Source organism: Sinocyclocheilus anshuiensis, unplaced genomic scaffold (assembly GCF_001515605.1).
Source record: "Sinocyclocheilus anshuiensis isolate Anshui unplaced genomic scaffold, SAMN03320099.WGS_v1.1 scaffold223, whole genome shotgun sequence".
NCBI lineage: Eukaryota > Metazoa > Chordata > Actinopteri > Cypriniformes > Cyprinidae > Sinocyclocheilus > Sinocyclocheilus anshuiensis.
In genome coordinates, this window is record NW_015548214.1 from 240,020 (window position 1) to 259,359 (window position 19,340).

Consider the following 19,340-nt stretch of genomic DNA (forward strand, 5'->3'; position numbering starts at 1 on the left):
GGGAAAGCTCATTCTGATTCTGATTCTGAAACGAGCCATTTAAAAGAACCGAAACGCGCAAAATGAGTCGGACTTCCCGTCACTAACTTAGCTGGATATCTCCTTTCGTCACGCGCTGAGCGGAAGTGACGTACATAGCCAGCAGCGTGACGAAGGCTGGCTTAAAAATACAAGGAAGTGGACGTTCACTGTCAAGGCTAAAATAACATTCATAAAGGAGACATTTAATTGCTTAACGGTGTCTTATCACTAAATAAGTACCGGGAGGGTGTAGTCATCTCGGACTTACCCGAAAGCCCGTGAGTATCTGTTAGAATAGCCGTGGAGCTCGAGTCCAGCAATGAATACGGACGTAGAATTTCACATCAGGCAGAATTACCCGTGGAACAAACTGCCAGCTAATGTCAAACAGGTACAGTAACACACCGCACACATGTCTTCAGCGCTCACAAACACCATCTGACATGACTTTCCCATCACTGCCTGCCCTACCTGCATAATAATTCTCAGCATCAGCATGATTTCCAGATATACTGTCAGTCCTCTCATTCATTCAGGTATCCGTAAACACACACATCATCACCATCATTGTCGTTTCTTTACTGTCATCAGACTCCTCTGCATAATAGATGCACATCAATAGATATTAAAGGCTAATCATAAAGAAAGTGTGCATGTTTGTGTCAACTTTGTTTCAGATGTTTCTTCTAAAATTCCTTTGGAGACAGTAACCCTCTGATGCGTGAATTATTAAAGCACGTGGGATCATCTTAATGTTTCTTTGTGCTTTGAAATAATATGTACAGTACAACTGTACAATGAACAATAATATTCAAATAATGTTTAGTTTTTATTGAATAATATATAATAATTTATTCTGTTTTATTTTGCAGTGAACAAAATTTTAATGAGAATTTGTATATATATATGTTTTATTTATTATTGTTTATTAATATTTAGAATTAATTGATTTATTTTATTTGTTTTTTAATCAAAAATATTATAATGTTTTATTTATTATTGTTTATTAATATTTATAATTAATTGATTTATTTTATTTGTTTTTTAATCAAAAATATTATATTTTGAGAGATATCTGTCCACTGCAATATAAAATAGAATAGAAGAATTACAGGGATGCATCAAAGGGTTAAAAGGGGAACAAATGTTGACATACAGTAGGAATATTGGGATGTAAAATAAATGTGGATAGCATAGAAATTGTGGCTTTGGAAATATTTAGTACAATTAAAAAAAAAAAGAATTCGTATGGAAATGACTTTTGACTCTTGACCTGATTTTTCTTTCACATTAAAATCAGTTAAACACAAATTCACATTCTCATAATGCCAAACATTATGTGTTTACATTGCATTGTTTAACTAAATCCATAGGAATTAAATATTTTCTGCACTTTCATTTCTGTAAGAAATATTTTTGCAGTGTTTTGCTTTATTCACAGAGTCTGGGAAACTCGCAGCGTGAATATGACAAGCAGGTTCTTCTGTACAGTATCCGAAACCAGCTTCGCTTCCGCAATAACCTAGGTAAGTGTTAGATGAACAGAGAAAATCTATTGCTTTTCTCTTCCGTAACTCCTGTTTTTCATTGTGACATTGTTCCGAACAATTTGTGTTTCCCACTCCACTCTGGCCAGACCAACAAGCTCATTGTAGCTTCTGTCAGCAGATGTAATTAATGAGCATCGCTGCCCTGATTTAGTGTCCCACAACTCTGTCAAAAACCTTTTCTCTAACAGTCAGGCATGTGAAGAAGGACGAACGCAAGTATTATGAAGAGCTGTTGAAATACAGCCGGGACCATCTGATGCTCTACCCCTACCACCTGTCTGACATCATGGTCAAAGGTCTGCGGGTCACCCCCTTCTCCTACTACATCAGCATCATGGAGGTTTGGTCAAGTCAACTATTTGAATAACATTTACCATAATAGCTTTTTCTTTCTTATTTTATTTTTGCAGCTTTTAATTGTGAAGAGAGAGTAATGGGGAGAATAGGAAGTAACGGCTCAGCTAATGATGCTTAACTCAAACATGCATTGCCTATATAAGCACCACAGCCACATCTCTGAAGTATTTACTAATTTAATTTTCTCAAACTACAAATTATGTTGTCTACACTTATCACTGATTCTGTGAAAACAGTCGCAACATATGGTAGACATGGGCTGGCATCCAAGCGTTCGGTGTTTTACTGTTCTAGTTTGCGAGTGTTTTTCTTCCTTTAATGATAGAGGCGATAGAGAAGTATTAACTGTTTACCAGGTTATTTTCGCTTTTGTTAATGCTCATTACAGTAGAAGTTCTGCATTCTGATAATGCTTCAGAAAGGTATGTTTACTAGACGGTAGTGTTTTGTTTGAGCTTATGAGGATTACTGTAAATGTCTTATGCAGAGTGTCAGCTTACCATATTTTATTGTAAAGCAGTGGTGTCTGCTTTCTATCTGTGTGACTTCTGGTGTCACTTAAGCAAATTCATTTACCAGCGTTCTTAGTAAATTTCTAAATATATATTTTGATGTTCTGAGATCATTTAAAGGGAAAGTTCACTATCATTTACTCACTCTCATGTTATCCCAAATGTGTATTACCAGGCTGTCAAACTCCAAAAAAGATGAAAAACACAATAAAAGCATCAGACTTTTAGTAGTCTAAATGGCTATATTTTAAGTCTCTTGAAGCTCTTTGATTGTTTTATGTGAGAAAAATCAGCCATGGTCATCATTCAGTTACATTCTATGGAAAAAAAGCAGCTTGGACACTCTGCTGTAAACATTTCTTTTTGTTTTCCATCGAGGAAAGAAGGTCATATGGGTTTTGAAAGGCACGAGGAAGAGTAAATGATGACAGAATCATAACTCTTAGGTGAAACTATTGTTTCATTGGACTTCACTTGATTGGAAGTGCATGACCCAGTCTCTTTCCCCTTCATTCAGGACATCATGAACAGTGAGAAGAGTTATGATTCCCTGCCCAACTTCACTGCTGCTGACTGTAAGTTGTTCTCTCTTTGTCAGAGCTGGGAATCATTATTTGTTACTGGCTGCTCATGCACAATAACGAGGCCACAAGCCACTAGAGATGGCTGTACATTGCCCACTCAGAATGAAGTGGCACAGAATTACTCTGAATAATAGTGAATGTAAATATTTAATGAATATACCTTTCTAATTCCTCAGAAGAAAAATGGCAGTGCTGTCTTTTTACACGGCAAATGTGCCATATATACAGCACAAAAAGATACTTGTACTGTTTAATGCTGCTCAGAGGTGGCATAAATGCATTTACTAAATCATGGTTAGTGAAATAATATTTAAAAATGTGAAATATATGAATATAGAAACATGGGTAACATTTTACAGTAAGGTTTCATTTCTTAACATTAGTTAATGCATGAGGTGTCATGAACTAAAAATGAACATTTTTACAGCATTTGTTAATCTAGTTTAAAATTGTTTTTTTTTATATAATACTGTTCAATACTGTTTCATATACAAAATTTAAATATATCGAAAAAAACTCTTCAAAGCACTGATAATGTGTAAATAGACAGATGACATAAAATGTATTTAGAGTTTGGACTGTGGCATTTTGTATTTCTAGTTGGATTATTCATTTATGTAAATAATAATAATAATAATAATAATAATAATAATAATAATATATAATAATAATATAAAATAATATATTATAAAATAATATAAAAATAATAATAAGCAATAATAATAGTGTACAAGCACCTGGCAACAAGACAAACAATCACATATTATTTAGTGTAAAAAATTGACAGAATTTTAGAGTTTAATTGCATTTTATGAACCCCTTACATTTACCCATATGTCTTGTCATTATTCAACTGAAAGAAATGTGCTGCTGTATCTCATGGGAATTGATGTCAACACTCTTATGTGAATTGCAGGCACAGATTAAAGTGAATTGTGTAGAAGGCTGTACAGTCATACAAATATTTGTACCCCAAAGCATCTGTGTACAAAATCTTTGGCATAATAGCACATCATTAAATTCTTATGAAACAAATAATTTGTTATTGGCCCATAATAGCTGGCTGTGCATGCTCAGAGATCTCACAGAACATGGTCTTTGGGTTGGGTAGACAGAAGGTAGCCAGCAGGCTATGCATGGGTCTCTCGCTCTAATCTCTTTGTATGAATTGAGGCTGCACTCCTGCCCTTCACAGCTCACCCCACAGCCTTTGGCATCATGCCTGGCTCGCCACTGTCAGGCCTGGCCTTCTCTAATGATCCCAGACCCCTGTGCCTTTATGCATGGAGAGGGACGGGCTGCTGAGGCCCCAGGAAGGCAGGATCTGGGGCATAGAGGAATATGTTAAAGTCACCGAGGTTCCTCCAAACACTAAAGGACATCCATGATGTCCTACCAATCGCAAGCATGTGCAGTCAGCACTCAATAGAGGTGTAAACTGGGTCCAAAATGTTTTGTGAGCATCAAACGACATTCAGAAGTAGTCGAAAACGCATGTAATTCACATTTTTATAGCATTTTTCACGATACATATTGTTTCAAAACAGCTTTACAGGAAATGCATATTTCTACATTACAATTAAGAGTATTTTGTTATCAGAGTTGACCGTCAAAGTAATGTCCATATGGCAGAAATGTGCAGTTTCAGAATAATACAAATCATGAAGTTAATCACATGTATTCAGGCAGAAACAATGAATGCCCTATGATTTCTGCCTCAATATATGAGCACATGAACACATAAACTGCTCTGAGAGTCACTTCATGAGCATTTTACCGTTTCTTTTGAGAAAAACTATCGTCATATCATATACAAACAGAAACTTAAAGGTCTTCACAGCAACCCGTAAAAATAAAAGTTCGGTTTAACTTGAAGAAACTGTGACAGAAATATTTTACTTAATGTAATGATAGCACTACTACTACTACTACTAATAAAATTATTATTAAAACATTGTTTTTTAAGAATTATTTACCAGAATTTATTTAGCAGAAAAATGTAAATACACAACACAGTATTTAAAAAAAAAAAAAATAATAATAAATAATTTTGTATAAAATCAATTAATTAGAGATGCTTTTGATCATTAAAATTTAATGAAACCATTAAAATGTAATCCAGAAAATTTATGGAAAACATAATGTAGTAAAAATAAAACTGAATTTGAGAAAAATAAAACGTGTTTCATAGGACCTTAACAATTTATTTTTTGTTAAACTTTTAATAAATTACTGTTAAATATTTTATGATTTCAATTAATTAGACATACTTTTTGATTAATATTAATATAATATTAATATTAATAAATTTTTTGAAATTGAGATTTATACATCATCTGAAAGCTGAATAAATAAGCTTTGTTAGGATAGGACAAGATTTGGCCGAGATACGTCTTTTGTGTCAAATACTTACTTTTAACCAGTTACCTCAATCAATCAGAATGCAATAGACTGTTACCAATCAAATTGTATTATTACATCAAAGATCCGAACAGAAGCTGCATCTGTCATGGCACTTTTAAATGCTTTTTAAATGCTTCCATATCACACCCATTCAAATGACTTTGCCATAGGTTAACTCCACTCAGTGTGTAGTAACCGCTACAAGCTAAATTTCAAGTGTCCCAGAAAAGGGTATGAATACTTATGCAATGTAATAATTTCAGTTTTTTATTTTTAATAAATTTGCAACGTTGTTACAAACCTGTTTTTTGCTTTGTCATTATGGTGTATGGAGTGTAGATTGATGTGAAAAAAGTAATTTAAAGCTGTTTAACATAAGGCAGCAACATAAACCATGAAAAAAATGATGGGGTATGAATACTTTCACAAGGCACTGTATAAATTTTAAAATTAAAAAAAAAAAAACAGGAACCCATACAGGGTAGGGCTCTATAATATTATGGCAAAAATTATTTGTCATTTATTGCTCTTGATATTGTAATAATGATTATTTATGTTTATGTGCAATAGACACATGGACATGTCATGTTCTGGCTACCCAGACAAAACTAAAAGCTAAGAACCAATTCGTTTGTTGCTTTTTACACATAAGAAAATCAGCACTTCACATTGGTTGTCTTAGCAACATGAAAACAAAATGTGACCCTGGAGCACAAAACCAGCCTTAAGTTGCTTGGGTATATTTGTAGCAATAGCCAAAAATGCATTGTATGGGTCAAAATGATTGAGTTTTCTTTTATGCCAAAAATCAGTAGGATATTAAGTAAAGATCATGTTCCATGAAGATATTTTGTAAATGTCCTACTGTAAATATATTAAAACTTAATTTTTGATTAGTAATATGCATTGTTAAGAATTTCATCTGGAAAACTTTAAAGACAATTTTCTCAATATTTAGATTTTTTTTCACCCTAGATTCCAGATTTTCAAATAGTTGTATCTCGGCCAAATATTGTCCTATCCTAAAAAACCTTATTTAGCTTATTTGTTCAGCTTTCAGATTATGTATGAATCTCAATTTCGAAAAATTGACCCTTATGACTGGTTTTGTGGTCCAGGGTCACAAATGGTTAATCAAACTGGGAATAAATTATATGCAGAAAGTGAGCAAAGAGCGTTCACTGAAATGGTCCATGTCTCCCAGTATAACCACTGAAGCTGTCTTACAATGCTTACATGTCGTCTTTTACTGTACAGTGCCACAATCAATACTTTTCATTTTCACATTTCACTTTAATCGCATCAGTCTTAATTGATTTAGTTTAATAATGTGTTTTTTGCCCCCTTATCTTGATTTTTTTGCCCCAAGCCCCTGTTACTTTCCAATTCTGCTGTAAACAGGGTCATAGATTGCAAATTAGGTGTCCACACATAAAGTATTTATAGTTGGCGTCCATTAGCGTATTTATTGATCTAACTGTTGACCTTTCAGGTCTAAGGCTGCTTGGGATTGGCAGGAACCAGTACATTGACCTAATGAACCAGTGCAGATCTTCCAAAGTAAGTCGCTCTTGGTTTTACACTGTAGATCAATTAGGATGTTGTGGTTAACTTCCATGGAAGCTATTTTGGGATTTCAACATGATGTTCATTAGATGGTTCTCAAATCTGTATGGTTTCATTGCTCCATTTGAAGATGAAAGATGTAATCCATAGAGAGCAATGCTTTTGTACACATGGTGATAACCTCACACTGTTGCCTAAGCAGCATCTGTCTGTGGCTAGAAATTCTTCCGGAGGAAATCGGCTCGGGATCTCCTGCCAGCAAAACCTGTGGAGATCACAGTAGAGCCCTGGTGGGTGGTACAGACCGGATATATCACCGAGGATGACATCAGGGTAAGGCGGATTCATTTAACAATGTTTCTTTAGTCTTGTTCATAAAATTACATTAGGCTTTTGTAAATGGAAAAAAGGAAATAATATTATTTCAAAGAAATGGAGTCACTGAGAATAAAACTAAATTATTAATTTAATACTTCTTTTATGATGCAACTGTGCTTTCTAACACACCATTAACAGTTACGTAATTTTTAAATAAAAAAGATGAGCAAAACCAAATTATTCTCAACAGCTACATTTTCCCTCATATTTCCTGCATGAAACTGTCAGAAGACAAAATTCTCTTCTAGTTGTTCATTTGAAGGTTTGTAACTGGATTGAAATACCTCTGGCCTTTAGTGCTTTTGTGCTGGGTTGATTTCAGATATGCTCTGTGGCGGAGAAGAAGGCCATTGATAAGATGATAGATTCTGGACCTCAGCTGACTGGATCGATGGAGTACAACGTGGTTCTGAGTGAGTGTCACTGAGACAGTTTCAGTCTTTAAGAAAACCACTTGAAATAATGTCATGCTCTATGCATGAATACAGTGTAATCATATTTTAACATTAATGTTATAATGGAATGTAGAAGACTTTGCTTTGATTCTCATCCTTTTTCTGGACTGCATATGGTGGAACATACTGATTTAGTAGCAGGCTTACAAAAACAAAAAAAACAATAACAATTGTGAATTTAATTGAATTAATTAATTTAATTTATACTTTTTATATAGGCTTAATTTTGATAGACTTTCAATATTTTGACAGTGAGACTATAACTGCCGTAGTTAATAATAAAAAAATAAAGAAAAAATAGTAAAGTTATATTCCTTCACTCCACTCATTAAATGATTATATTAATAGCATAATAATAATAAAAATAATAAAAACATCATAATATTTACTGAATTTTTAACATTTCAGCCAAACTGTCATAGTCACTATGGTAACATCTAGTCTGTACTGGTCTGCGCAATGCTGTCCATTGGCCTGTGCAGATGATTGGTTTCCATGCACAGCAGATAATGACAGCACACAATCCAAAAGTGTGGGGCAGTTTTGAAGTCGCACCAGTACGACCTCTAACAAAAATGTAGTCGCACATGCAGGAAAAGTGGTTGGAAAAAGACACCATTTAGTCACCGTCTGAAGCCCTGTGCTTTTATGGGTGGTACATTCAGTACAAGAACTTCCTATCTATTTATCTTCTCAATTTTTTCAGGTTTGTACAACCGGGGCTATATATATCTTGATGTGCCCATATCAGATGACAGCTGTATATCAGGTATGCACTGCAGTTTATCAAATAGGCTAATTGCCACAGAATGTACATAATAGCGGATGGAAGAATCATTGATCAAAAAGGGATGATAGGATGATCACAAATCCATTTGGAAGAATAGCAGATATTTAGGGTACAACGCTCACACACACAACCTCTTCTTGGTTTTCATTTTCAGTGCCGCCGCTTGAGGGGTTTGTCATGAACAGAGTCCAGGGTGATTATTTCGAAACGCTACTCTACAAAATCTTCGTGTCCATCGATGAACAGACTAATGTGTCGGAGGTGCATATTCAGTTTTCACTTTGCAGTGCACTTGAAATGCCGTCTCGTTTCTTTTCAGTGATTCTGCTTGTCTTTGAGAATGTCATACCACTTTTCTGTTTGTCATTGCAGCTGGCTAATGTACTGGAGATTGACTTGGGCCTGGTGAAGGTACGTGTCATGCAGGGATGAAAATGGAAGGCCATTTACAGGGAATGTTTGATATGAAATGATGCCTTTATAGCTGACTGGGAGGGTGGTGAATCCAGGATGCACCGGTTCTGGAATTACCGCCGCCGCAAAGGCAATTTTCCAAATCCTTTGGCCTTTTGATGGGTTGTGAAATGAGTCCTTCTTTGAATGTATGATGCAGACTGAGGAGAATGTGGACTGAACCATTGTGTTCACACATTTCCTTTGTAGCTGTTTAGCCCCATTTCAGTATCTGGCAGAGTGGAAAACAAGCTTATTCATGAGATCCATCATGAAAATCCATAACTCTTTATTAGAAAAGCCAACGTCGCTGACGTGACTCAAAGGACACGATCTTTACCAATGAATTTATTTTTACACAAGATAGTATTCCTTTTCATTATCTCTTTGACATTTTGCTAAGACAAATAGAATGAAACGTTTCCTGCAGTCATCCTATTAGTGAAAGCATATTAATTTAGTGAATGATGATGACAGAGTATATTTGAATAGATCCACTGCCGTCAGTGTTTATGTGTAGCAGACATGGTGCCTTTTGGTAGCGATGTGCCTGAAGACAAATAGCTTCATTGGAAAAGCTTGAATATTGGTCCTTGTTTATGAAACATGAACCATTTTTTTCTCTTTTCTTTTCCTACTTTTTTGTAAATCATTTATAAAACCAATCAATAGATCAGTTTATGTAAGAATAGTTTTATGAACATTAATAATTTATACAGAATTGAATTCTGCTCATTTTTTTAATAAAAAAATTAATACTCATTCATATATATATATATGTGTGTGTATATATAATCGGTGAGAGTTCTAATCAACACATCTAAAAATACTGTGCAGTGATATTCAAATTCTCTTTTTTTCACCATAATTTATAGTACAATGAGGGAATATAGTATCAGGCTGTATGGAACCCAAATCCTGACCTACTTTCTCCAGTACCATTCAATCTTTCTCAAGAGCTAACAGTTTTATCTTCATATGTGACAGTACCGCAATTTTCTTTTCTGTTCCACCTCACCTAGAACCATTCTGAGTCAAGCTTATAGCCATGTAGATAATAACCTTTGGAAAAATAAGGGAATGTGTATTCTTAACCTTAGCTTGATTGGCCTAGCTGCAGAATCAGTTGGATGCTACATATTTTATGTTTCTTGTTGTCAAATTGTGGTTTGGCAGTGATGCTGTGATAATGTTTATTATTATAAAGCTGTTTTCGATATCGCTATGAATTATTCATGAAGATGTGTGTGGATACTTTCCAAACATAACACAGACTGGAAGACTTCCTCGTAAATTAACGGTGTTAACATGCTATTATAGTAGTTAATAATCATCACTGGATTGTGTATGAATGCTGAAAGAATATTGGACTTTTCTCTGTTATTTTCCAGAATGCAGTGTCCATGTATTGTCGCCTGGGGTTCGCTATCAAAAAGGGTCAGGTGATCAGCCCGGACCAGCTGCACCCCTCATGGAAGAGTGCCCCTTCGGTCAATAGACTCAAGTATGAGAAGGCCTACCTGACACTGATGAATAGGCTTTTAGTGCTGGCTCACGTCTGAGAAACAGACAAAACTCTTGCTATTCTAGAAATCTCAAACTCTGTGCCGTTCACACAGAAAGAGATTTTATCTGTGCTATTGGTATCATACCATATCATATTCTGATCACAAATAAGACTATGATTAAATCCAATGAACTGAATATTGATTCTTAAAATCCTAGGATTGGTATTTTAATTTATGCATTTGTAGTTGACGCATGAACATGTCTGCATAATATAATATGTGCCACCTCACGTCTAGCGGATGTCGCCGGGTAAGTGGTGGATAATTGTTGACATCTAACACATGCAGTACCCCACCTCTATCATATATCTGTTCACCTTGCTATTTATTTATTTATGTATGTATGTATTTATTTATTTATCATGCTAAACATGATAATACTTTAATTTGAGTAATAGTTAACCATTTTTTGATAATCTAATAATTCGAATGAATGAATCCTTCAATAAAATAAAAATAAAAACCTTTTTGTATTATTAAAATTATTATGCATTATTATTTATTAATTTCCCATAAAGGAAAACCTTTGAATTTTTGTGTGTTCTAGTGACATTGTAACAACTCTCTTAATTCCAAATCTGGAAAAATCATATAATCTCCTTCTCTGTACCAATGTGTTATATTAGCTTTGTATTTAATTTAACAGTCTGTAATGGCTAAAATATTTGGAAAAGTGAAAGGAGAACCTGTAGTGTTAGTCAAAGTTCATGTTAATTGATTAAGAAACTGTTGACATGAATGTATAGCCTGTAAAAAAAATCTAATTAAAATGTGACCAGCAGTTGCTGTACATGTGAATGTCTCTTTAGTCAGGTGTTTCGTTGTGTTTTATATCTTAGTGTTTTCTTATGCTTGCCAGAGGCACTATGGACCCTCAGAAGATGCTGCTGTCTTGGGAGGGTGGCAGTCCAGTGATGGAGGCAGGTTCCTCAGCCACTGATACAGACACCACCAGCCTAGAGGACCAGGGTGAGAGCACAACAGCTTTCATTAAATCATAAATAGCTTTCCACTCATCCATTAGACACTAACTCACTCTACTGCAGCGTATTATTAAACATTAGTCTGGCTCCAGTCAGTACATAAATCATAATAATGTGAATTAAATTGACTGTGTGATTTTCCCTGTCCTCCAGACACCGCAAGTGTGAGCAGTCTAAGTATTCCAGCCGCCCCGACTAAGAGGATCGCCTTCCTGTTTGACTCCACCCTCACCGCCTTCCTCATGATGGGCAATCTGTCCCCTGTTAGTGTCTCATTCATAGATTTAAGTATTTCTGCTTTACAGTTGACACATATTTGATACACTGCATGTGGCTTATTTTACTTTTTATTTTAAAGGTGCTTGATAATATTTAGTGCAGTGGTTCACAGTTGGGGGGTGGTGACTGAAAACAGGGTTGCCAAGTCTGCGGTTTTACTGTGGAACTGAACTACTTTTAAACTGTTGCCACCACGGGTTGATTTTTTCCCCTCCTGAGGGTTAAAGGTTTGACATATTACACAAATTGTATTTGACTTAAATTGTTCAACTGAAATATTTTACCCATTTAACATTCTGCCAATGATAAAACTGTGCTAGATGATAAGATTTGTAAGGGAGGGGCACTGGTAGGGAGCCTTTAAGCTCCTCATGATAACAGTGTTATAACAGTCTTATAACTGTTATAAATACCATAATGTTGATGAGTAGTGCTGTATAGTGATTTTTATGCTAAAATGATGCATAACACATAACATGGGAGTGGTATGTTTTGAGTTTTGATATTTGGCATAGGGTCATTGGGCTAGTTATGGGCTGTTTTTGATTGGCCATTGTGCTAGGTTTGTTACGCAGACCTGGTATCCCTGGTCGCAGGCCTGTTATGATAAGGTCACAGATAGTAGAAGCAAACAATTAAATGTAACTGACTGGGGTTGTACCGATATTAAAATTCTGACTTTTTTAAACTAAGTGAACGTTAGACGGCAGCAAATGTAATCTAAATGTCTAAAAGAGAATGCGCGATTAAAGAGCCAATATGGACATTTAACGCTAAATATTAAAACACTAATATCAGCCTATATCCAATCTTACTGATACTGATATGTCGGGTATTCCTACAACTGATCATGTAATTGTCTTCTAACTGCCTCTATGGTATTTTGATGCAAATTCATTTGTTACATAGTAGAAGCAGCCAAATAAGGCAATATGGGCAAGTGTCGAGTTACGGTTTTTCAGTGAAATTTATACAATGACTTGTTCTTTTTCACTTCCAAAAAATGTAATTTTAACAGTATTTTACTGTAAAATTACATTAAATGTAATTACATTTATTCACCGTATATAGTATGGAAACTTACTGATAACCAATTAACAGGTTTTTACTGTAGCATTTTTACAGTCTTTTACTGTTAAAATCACTATCATTGTTTAAAGTGTAAAAAACATGAACAAAACTATTTAAATGCAACCCAGAATATGTTAAATATGAGTTCACTTGCTGAAAAGACAAAACCCGGTTTGTGCCCTCCACAATGTGTTTAGTGTGGTGAATTATTGCCTGCCGAGGGCATGAAACCATCGCAATTCAATTTGTACACTAAGCAATTTCAGTACTACGTTTTGTCACCACTTGAACTCCAGTGGAAAAGCTGAACCCTGAAGCTAAACCAGTTGAGAACTACTGATTTAGTTAGAGGAGTCGTCGTGCTGAAGGGTTTTTCAAGATTGCCTTCATATGATCAAATATGTTTTGTATATCATCTATAAATATCGGGATTTAATGTGCTGTTTTTCGTCTCAGAACTTGAAGAGCCACGCCGTGACGATGTTTGAGGTTGGAAAGTTGTCTGATGAGACCCTGGACAGTTTTCTCATGGAACTGGAGAAGGTAATACCCTTATTATAGGACACAAAAGAAGCTGAGGGACACACAGTGGACAGACAATCTCCGTCTCTGTGCTTGTATTGAAATAGAAAGGGGCCACCGCCAGGGGCTGATTATACAACACACACACACTCACATTTTTCACTTTGGCACTGCTCTCACATCTCTTGTGCACACAAAAGCATAAAGACTATTGCATTTCTCCTTAATAATCTCTCCAACCTTTAGTTATTCTTTTCTTGTTTGCACACGTTCTTTCACTCACAGACATAATGACTGTCTTTGTGTGTTGAGCTTGATAAGGATGCTTTTATGTTATAAGGTTGAGAGCACTGCTGAAGGAGAGGCTCAGAGATATTTTGACCATGCGCTGACCCTCAGGAACACAATACTCTTTCTGCGCTACAACAAAGATCTCACGCCTGATCAGAGCCCTGATGTACCAAATATAGGTATGTGTTAGTATCTGAGGGCTTGTATATACTAGACCTGGGAGATCAATCAAATATTTATTTATTAAATATTATATTGTTGTTGACCAATTAAATGTATTTCTGTGAATCAGTTCTTTTGAATCCTTTTCGATTAATCAGTTCAACAGTTTAATTGCATCATTTCATCTACATTTAAAAATGTTCATGGACGCATTTTTAACAGTGCAAAAAGGATGTCACGAATTTCTGCAATAATTCTTTATTATCAGTTTTTGCTGCTTAATATTTTGTGAAAACAATTCTGATGGGTTATACACGTCACTATCAGTGTCCTTATTTAAACTGTATCACTGTGATCTTTATTAAATAAAAATTTCCTTCAATTATGGAGTAGTACAAGTAGACACATGTTCACACGTCCTGGTTGGCACTGCTGTATGTTTGTGTTTCTCGTCAGGCCTGCCTCTGGACCTCCTCCGCTGTGAAAGCCTGCTGGGATTGGACCCTGCCACCTGCAGCCGTGTGTTGAACAAGAACTACAAACTGCTAGTTTCCATGGCGCCACTCAGCAACGAGATCCGGCCAATCAGCAGCTGCACGCCTCAGGTAGCCCAGGAGACTGTAGTCAGACCCGTAGAGAGGGATATATGATCGCTGGGACTTACAAAACTGTGCTCGCTCAGTGAGCAGTCAGATCGTTGTTCTCTTGAGAGTATCGTTCAAGCTAAATAGGTCTTTCTTTGCCTCAGGGTTTCTTTATAAAAGTTGCACCATGTAGAAAAACGCTACCCACCAACTACATCTCTGCATTTCCATAAAGATCTTTTACATGCCGTTTAGATGTCTTTTACAAATAAGGTCAGCATTTGGCCTGAAGGAGAAGTTACGGTGTGCATTTAGAATAACTTCACTTCGCATTACATGTTTTGTCACTAGGAGATTTGGTTGGAAGTTGGCCATGTATATTAGAGTAGCTTTATATTATTTGTCTGATGTGTCTCTTCCAGCACATTGGTCCAGCCATTCCTGAGGTCAGCTCCATCTGGTTCAAACTATACCTGTACTCTGTCACTGGTCAAGGCCCTCCTTCACTACTGCTGTCCAAGGGCTCCAGGCTCCGGAAGCTGCCAGAGACCTTCCAGGTTGATCTCAGCATTCAAATATTTATTTCATTTTTGTTTGTATTTTATTGTGCTTTAATTCTTTCTGTAAATCTGTTCTTTAATACAATTCTTATGACGTTAAATATTCCTTTAAATATTTAAGTACATTTATTTTCTTGAAATTAAATGAATATTTAAAAAAAAAAAAATTCCGTTTTCATTTTCTGTTATTTTTCTCGCCCTACCCATACATTAAAAAATGAAAAAGACTAAATGACTAAGAAAATGTACATATAAATTACACTACCGTTCAAAAGTTTGGGGGTCTTAAGATTCTTAAAATGTTTTTGAAGAAGCCTATGTTCACCAAGGCTGCATTTATTTGATCAATAATATGGTAAAACAGTAATATTGTGAACTTTTATTACAATTTGAAATAACTGTTTTCTATTATAATATATTTTGAAATGTAATTTATTCCTGTGATAGCAAAGCTCAATTTTCAGCATCATTACTCTAGTCTTCATTGTCATATGATCCTTCAGAAGTCATTCTAATATGCTGATTTACTGCTCAAACATTTCTTATTATCATTGTTTTTTGTGGAAACATTCTGATTATAAACATTATAATTGTCTTTACTGTCACTGTTGATAAATTTAATGCATCCTCACTGAATAAAAGTATTAATTTCTTTCCAAACAAAAAAAAACAAACAAACACCATCCCCAAAATTCTGAACTTTAGTTTATGCATTATAAGCGTACTATATATTCTGCTATTAGGCTATTGTATATAATTTTATATAAATGCAATTCTGCATAAAATTTTTTTTTTTTTTTTTAAGTTAAAAAATAATACTTAGTGCTTACATAATCATTTAATATGTTATTCAGGCCTATGACCGACTGCTTATTACATCATGGGGTCATGACCCCGGGGTTGTCCCGACATCCAACGTGCTAACAATGTTGAATGATGCCCTCACCCACTCTGCGGTGCTCATTCAGGTAATGGAGGGAGACCCTGAACAACCAAGAGTTCTCATATCTAACACATTCTCAAATCTAATTTGATCAAAACATTTACCAAAATCTCTCACTCTTTTCAGGGTCATGGAATGCATGGGCACGGTGAGACTGTCTATGTCCCCTTCCCCTTTGATGATGAAGACCTTAAAGCAGGTAAAGTCTTAGTTGTCTATACATATAGTGGCCCAGGGTTTTTTAGAGTCACTGTAGATGTGTTTAGAACTCTGAATGGCCCAGTCGTTCTAACTGGCCGCTCTGATTTGTGTTGCCTCTCCCAGAGTTCTCATATTCCAATATGTGTGCGCACAAAGCCCTTAAGATCCTGCGGGACAAAGTGGATCTGGAGCACCAGTGTGGCTAAGAGTGTTAAATATATATATATATAATTTGCAGTAAATTTTAATGTTAAGTTAATTTTGTAGTATTTGTTTGTGGTTAACGCATTGTTCATTTTCAAGAAATAAAACTAAATTAAATTAAATGTGTAATGAAATAATCTGCTGTAATTAATTAATTAACATTCATGTTTGTACAAATTATGGTTTGTTGAACATTTCGCATATTTAATCATGTTCCTGTGGCTCAGTGGTAGAGCATTGCGTTAGCAGCGCAAAAGGTCATGGGTTCGATTCCCAGGGAACACACATACTGGTAAAAAATGTATAGCCTGAATGCACTGTAAGTCGCTTTGGATAAAAGCGTCTGCTAAATGCATAAATGATTATTATTATTAATTATTATTATTAAATTATGTTCGTTTTGACAGCCTTAATTACAATATATATGTTACTGGACTAAAGAATAAAGAACACACTCTTTTTCTTTTGCAGTCTTCAAGAGTTACTACATTCCAGTCGAAAACTGTCATTAAAAGTTCTCAGTTTTGTTAATTCATTCCAGGTAAATCTTCACCAATTTTATATTGTTCCTAATATAATGTGGATTTAGTTGATAGTAGCAGTGCTAATGTCTTATTTCAAAGATTGCATTCAGCTGTATTACACATTCATGGAAAACCAGGAAGTATCAGCAAGTTTTAAAATTGCATAGAAATTTTTTCTCTGTTAAATATTTCATCAGCTAGAAATTGCTCTATGAGAGTGCAATCTCTATAAAATTGGGCAAGAAGTGTGAGACCCCTGGTATTTTTTCACTCTCAGATGTTCTTTGTATGTGTGTTGAGTTGACTTTCTCACCGTCCCTCACAGGATGGAAAACAGCCGGCGGACCCTGACAGCGGGGTCTCGGGTCCCCTGAGTCAGCCCCCAGCAGAGTCTGGCGTCCCCCTACCCGCAATCAACCTGCTTTTCAAGGACGGCAAGCTGAAGGAATGGAGCGGCCGAGCGCCGCCCTCCCTGCATATCTCTGCCCCACAGAGAAATCAGCCCACATAAAATACCGCCCTCAAAATAACCCTGTTCAGATCCACACCATACTCTACTCACTTCTGATCGCTTATGGCATGAGTTACCATGTTACCTGTGGCACTCAATCACACACAGCCATCAAGTGCTGCTGCCGCCTCCCGTCACGTTTGGATGCGAGCGTCCAGAGTAACTCTAAAAGTCCTGACGGGTTCAATCACACGTCCCATTCACCCAACTACAAAATAGAAAATCTATTTACAAATGATCCTATATTGACCTTTTAATGTGTATATAGACTTATAAACATAGGACCAATCCTGGGGTTGGATGAAGTTGCCCTACTCGTATTATCATGTTTTGTGACCTGATGCATGATATCACTGCACAAAATCTCAAAAACTGCTTGAATCAGCAGGGTTTGAAAACACGAAGTTGAGGTTTACGTTTTGCACCAAGCCTGTGGATGGCATTCAGGTTTATTCGATTTTTTATTTATTTTTTGTAAATCAAGACCTTTGTTGGAACTTGATTACAGTTTATTCGGTTAAGTCGTATTCCAGCTGGAAAACTTGTCTGTCTCAATTCTGCTTAGCAGAGGAGTGTTTCTGCTTCACTGAGACCAAAGACCAACTTGTTTTATGTAGATTTTTACCATTATTTAACTTTTTTGGCTGCCTTATTTGCTTTGTGCCCATTAGACTACTGTATCACCGAATGCGTTTATTCCACTAGGCCAGTTTGAACATTTTTTTCACTTGGACTAACTACTTTAGTCAACAAACCTTCAAGTAGTGACGGCAAGGTCATCGAGTATCCATCAGTACCTAGATGTGTTGAATATCAGTATAAGTTTATTGTGCAAATATGCAGTAATACAGCATTAAAATCCCCCTCAGTGGCCTGACTTTTACCTTTACGCCTTTACTGAGGGTGCTGCCAGTGTTTTCCCAATCAAACCTTATGGTAGTGGTGTATGAAGACCGATTAGAGATCTTGGTGCTGCATGATGAGTGTGTAGAGTTGTTGTGTGTATTGTGTGCCGTTCTCTCCTCATCTCTTTATTTCCCCTTTCCATTCCTTTCGATACGACCCAAAACAACACCGGCTCCGTGCCTGACCCAGTCACAGTGTTAGTGAAATAAAATAACCGATAGTTTTATAAAGTCACCCTGCATTTTAGGAACTCTCTGTTGTAGTGTACTTGATGGGACTGTGAACATGCTCTTGTAATTAAATGGGTACAGAAGTTACATTTTCCCCTCACGCAATTCCATTCACCAAAATATAAGTCATAACAAATGAATATGTAAAAAGTATATGACAGTACTAATAAATATGTTACAAAAAAACCCATTACAAGTGTGTTAGCATGCAGTTTGTCATTTAAAAAGCTGTTATCTTCAGATTGATGAAGCTTGGCTTCAGACAGGCTGGCTCCTCGGTGACTCTAATTACTATAGCAACACAAGTTTAAGGTGTCACCAGGGGGCAGTGAGGCCCTGAAATGGGGCATATCATCATAGGAATAGCACAAGCCAGGAGTAGAAAAAATAAACATCTGATGATGTCTGTCAGCAAAAAATGTTGAGATGTTCTTTAAATTCCATCCTACAATATGTGCGAGGCCGGTGTATGTAGTGGTTAGACTTTTTGTCATTAATTTTATAATTAATCTTCTTGTAGCTTAATAATTAAAACTGGTTTTATCTGGAGGCTTGCTCTTTAAAACTAGGTCAGTAACTATAGTCAGAAACTTTCAATATTTCAAGAAATGTGTGTATGGGAGGAAATTTGGCACAGCGGGTGGCTACTGGCTACCCTATCCATTTTTATTGTAGATGTGCTGCAGCCTATGAAACTTTTACACTGAGAAATACAGACTTGTATGAAAGTAA

At 35.8% G+C, this 19,340-nt stretch overlaps 1 protein-coding gene across 1 annotated transcript; it reads left to right on the plus strand.

Annotated features, from left to right (window-relative positions):
* The first annotated feature begins 135 nt into the window (after positions 1 to 135).
* On the plus strand, positions 136 to 18,793 carry LOC107653810 (protein FAM91A1-like). Its single transcript, XM_016440643.1, has 24 exons — positions 136 to 412; positions 1,463 to 1,547; positions 1,760 to 1,911; positions 2,958 to 3,015; positions 6,920 to 6,987; positions 7,213 to 7,326; positions 7,694 to 7,784; positions 8,533 to 8,595; positions 8,771 to 8,877; positions 8,989 to 9,027; positions 10,461 to 10,573; positions 11,497 to 11,606; positions 11,774 to 11,883; positions 13,427 to 13,513; positions 13,833 to 13,962; positions 14,402 to 14,550; positions 14,952 to 15,086; positions 15,944 to 16,057; positions 16,159 to 16,231; positions 16,357 to 16,434; positions 16,501 to 16,505; positions 16,665 to 16,666; positions 16,909 to 16,978; positions 17,287 to 18,793. Exons 1-24 carry the CDS (start codon positions 341 to 343, stop codon positions 17,470 to 17,472), a joined length of 2,211 nt encoding a protein of 736 aa, XP_016296129.1. The 5' UTR covers positions 136 to 340; the 3' UTR covers positions 17,473 to 18,793.
* The last annotated feature ends 547 nt before the right edge of the window (positions 18,794 to 19,340 follow it).

Bases quoted from the DNA above. Each gene is read 5' to 3' on its own strand.
- LOC107653810 (XM_016440643.1), top strand. From the start codon at position 341: ATGAATACGGACGTAGAATTTCACATCAGGCAGAATTACCCGTGGAAC. The intron at 1,912-2,957 runs GTTTGGTCAAGT...CCCTTCATTCAG, and splicing joins ACTACATCAGCATCATGGAG to GACATCATGAACAGTGAGAA. The intron at 16,058-16,158 runs GTAATGGAGGGA...CACTCTTTTCAG, and splicing joins ACTCTGCGGTGCTCATTCAG to GGTCATGGAATGCATGGGCA.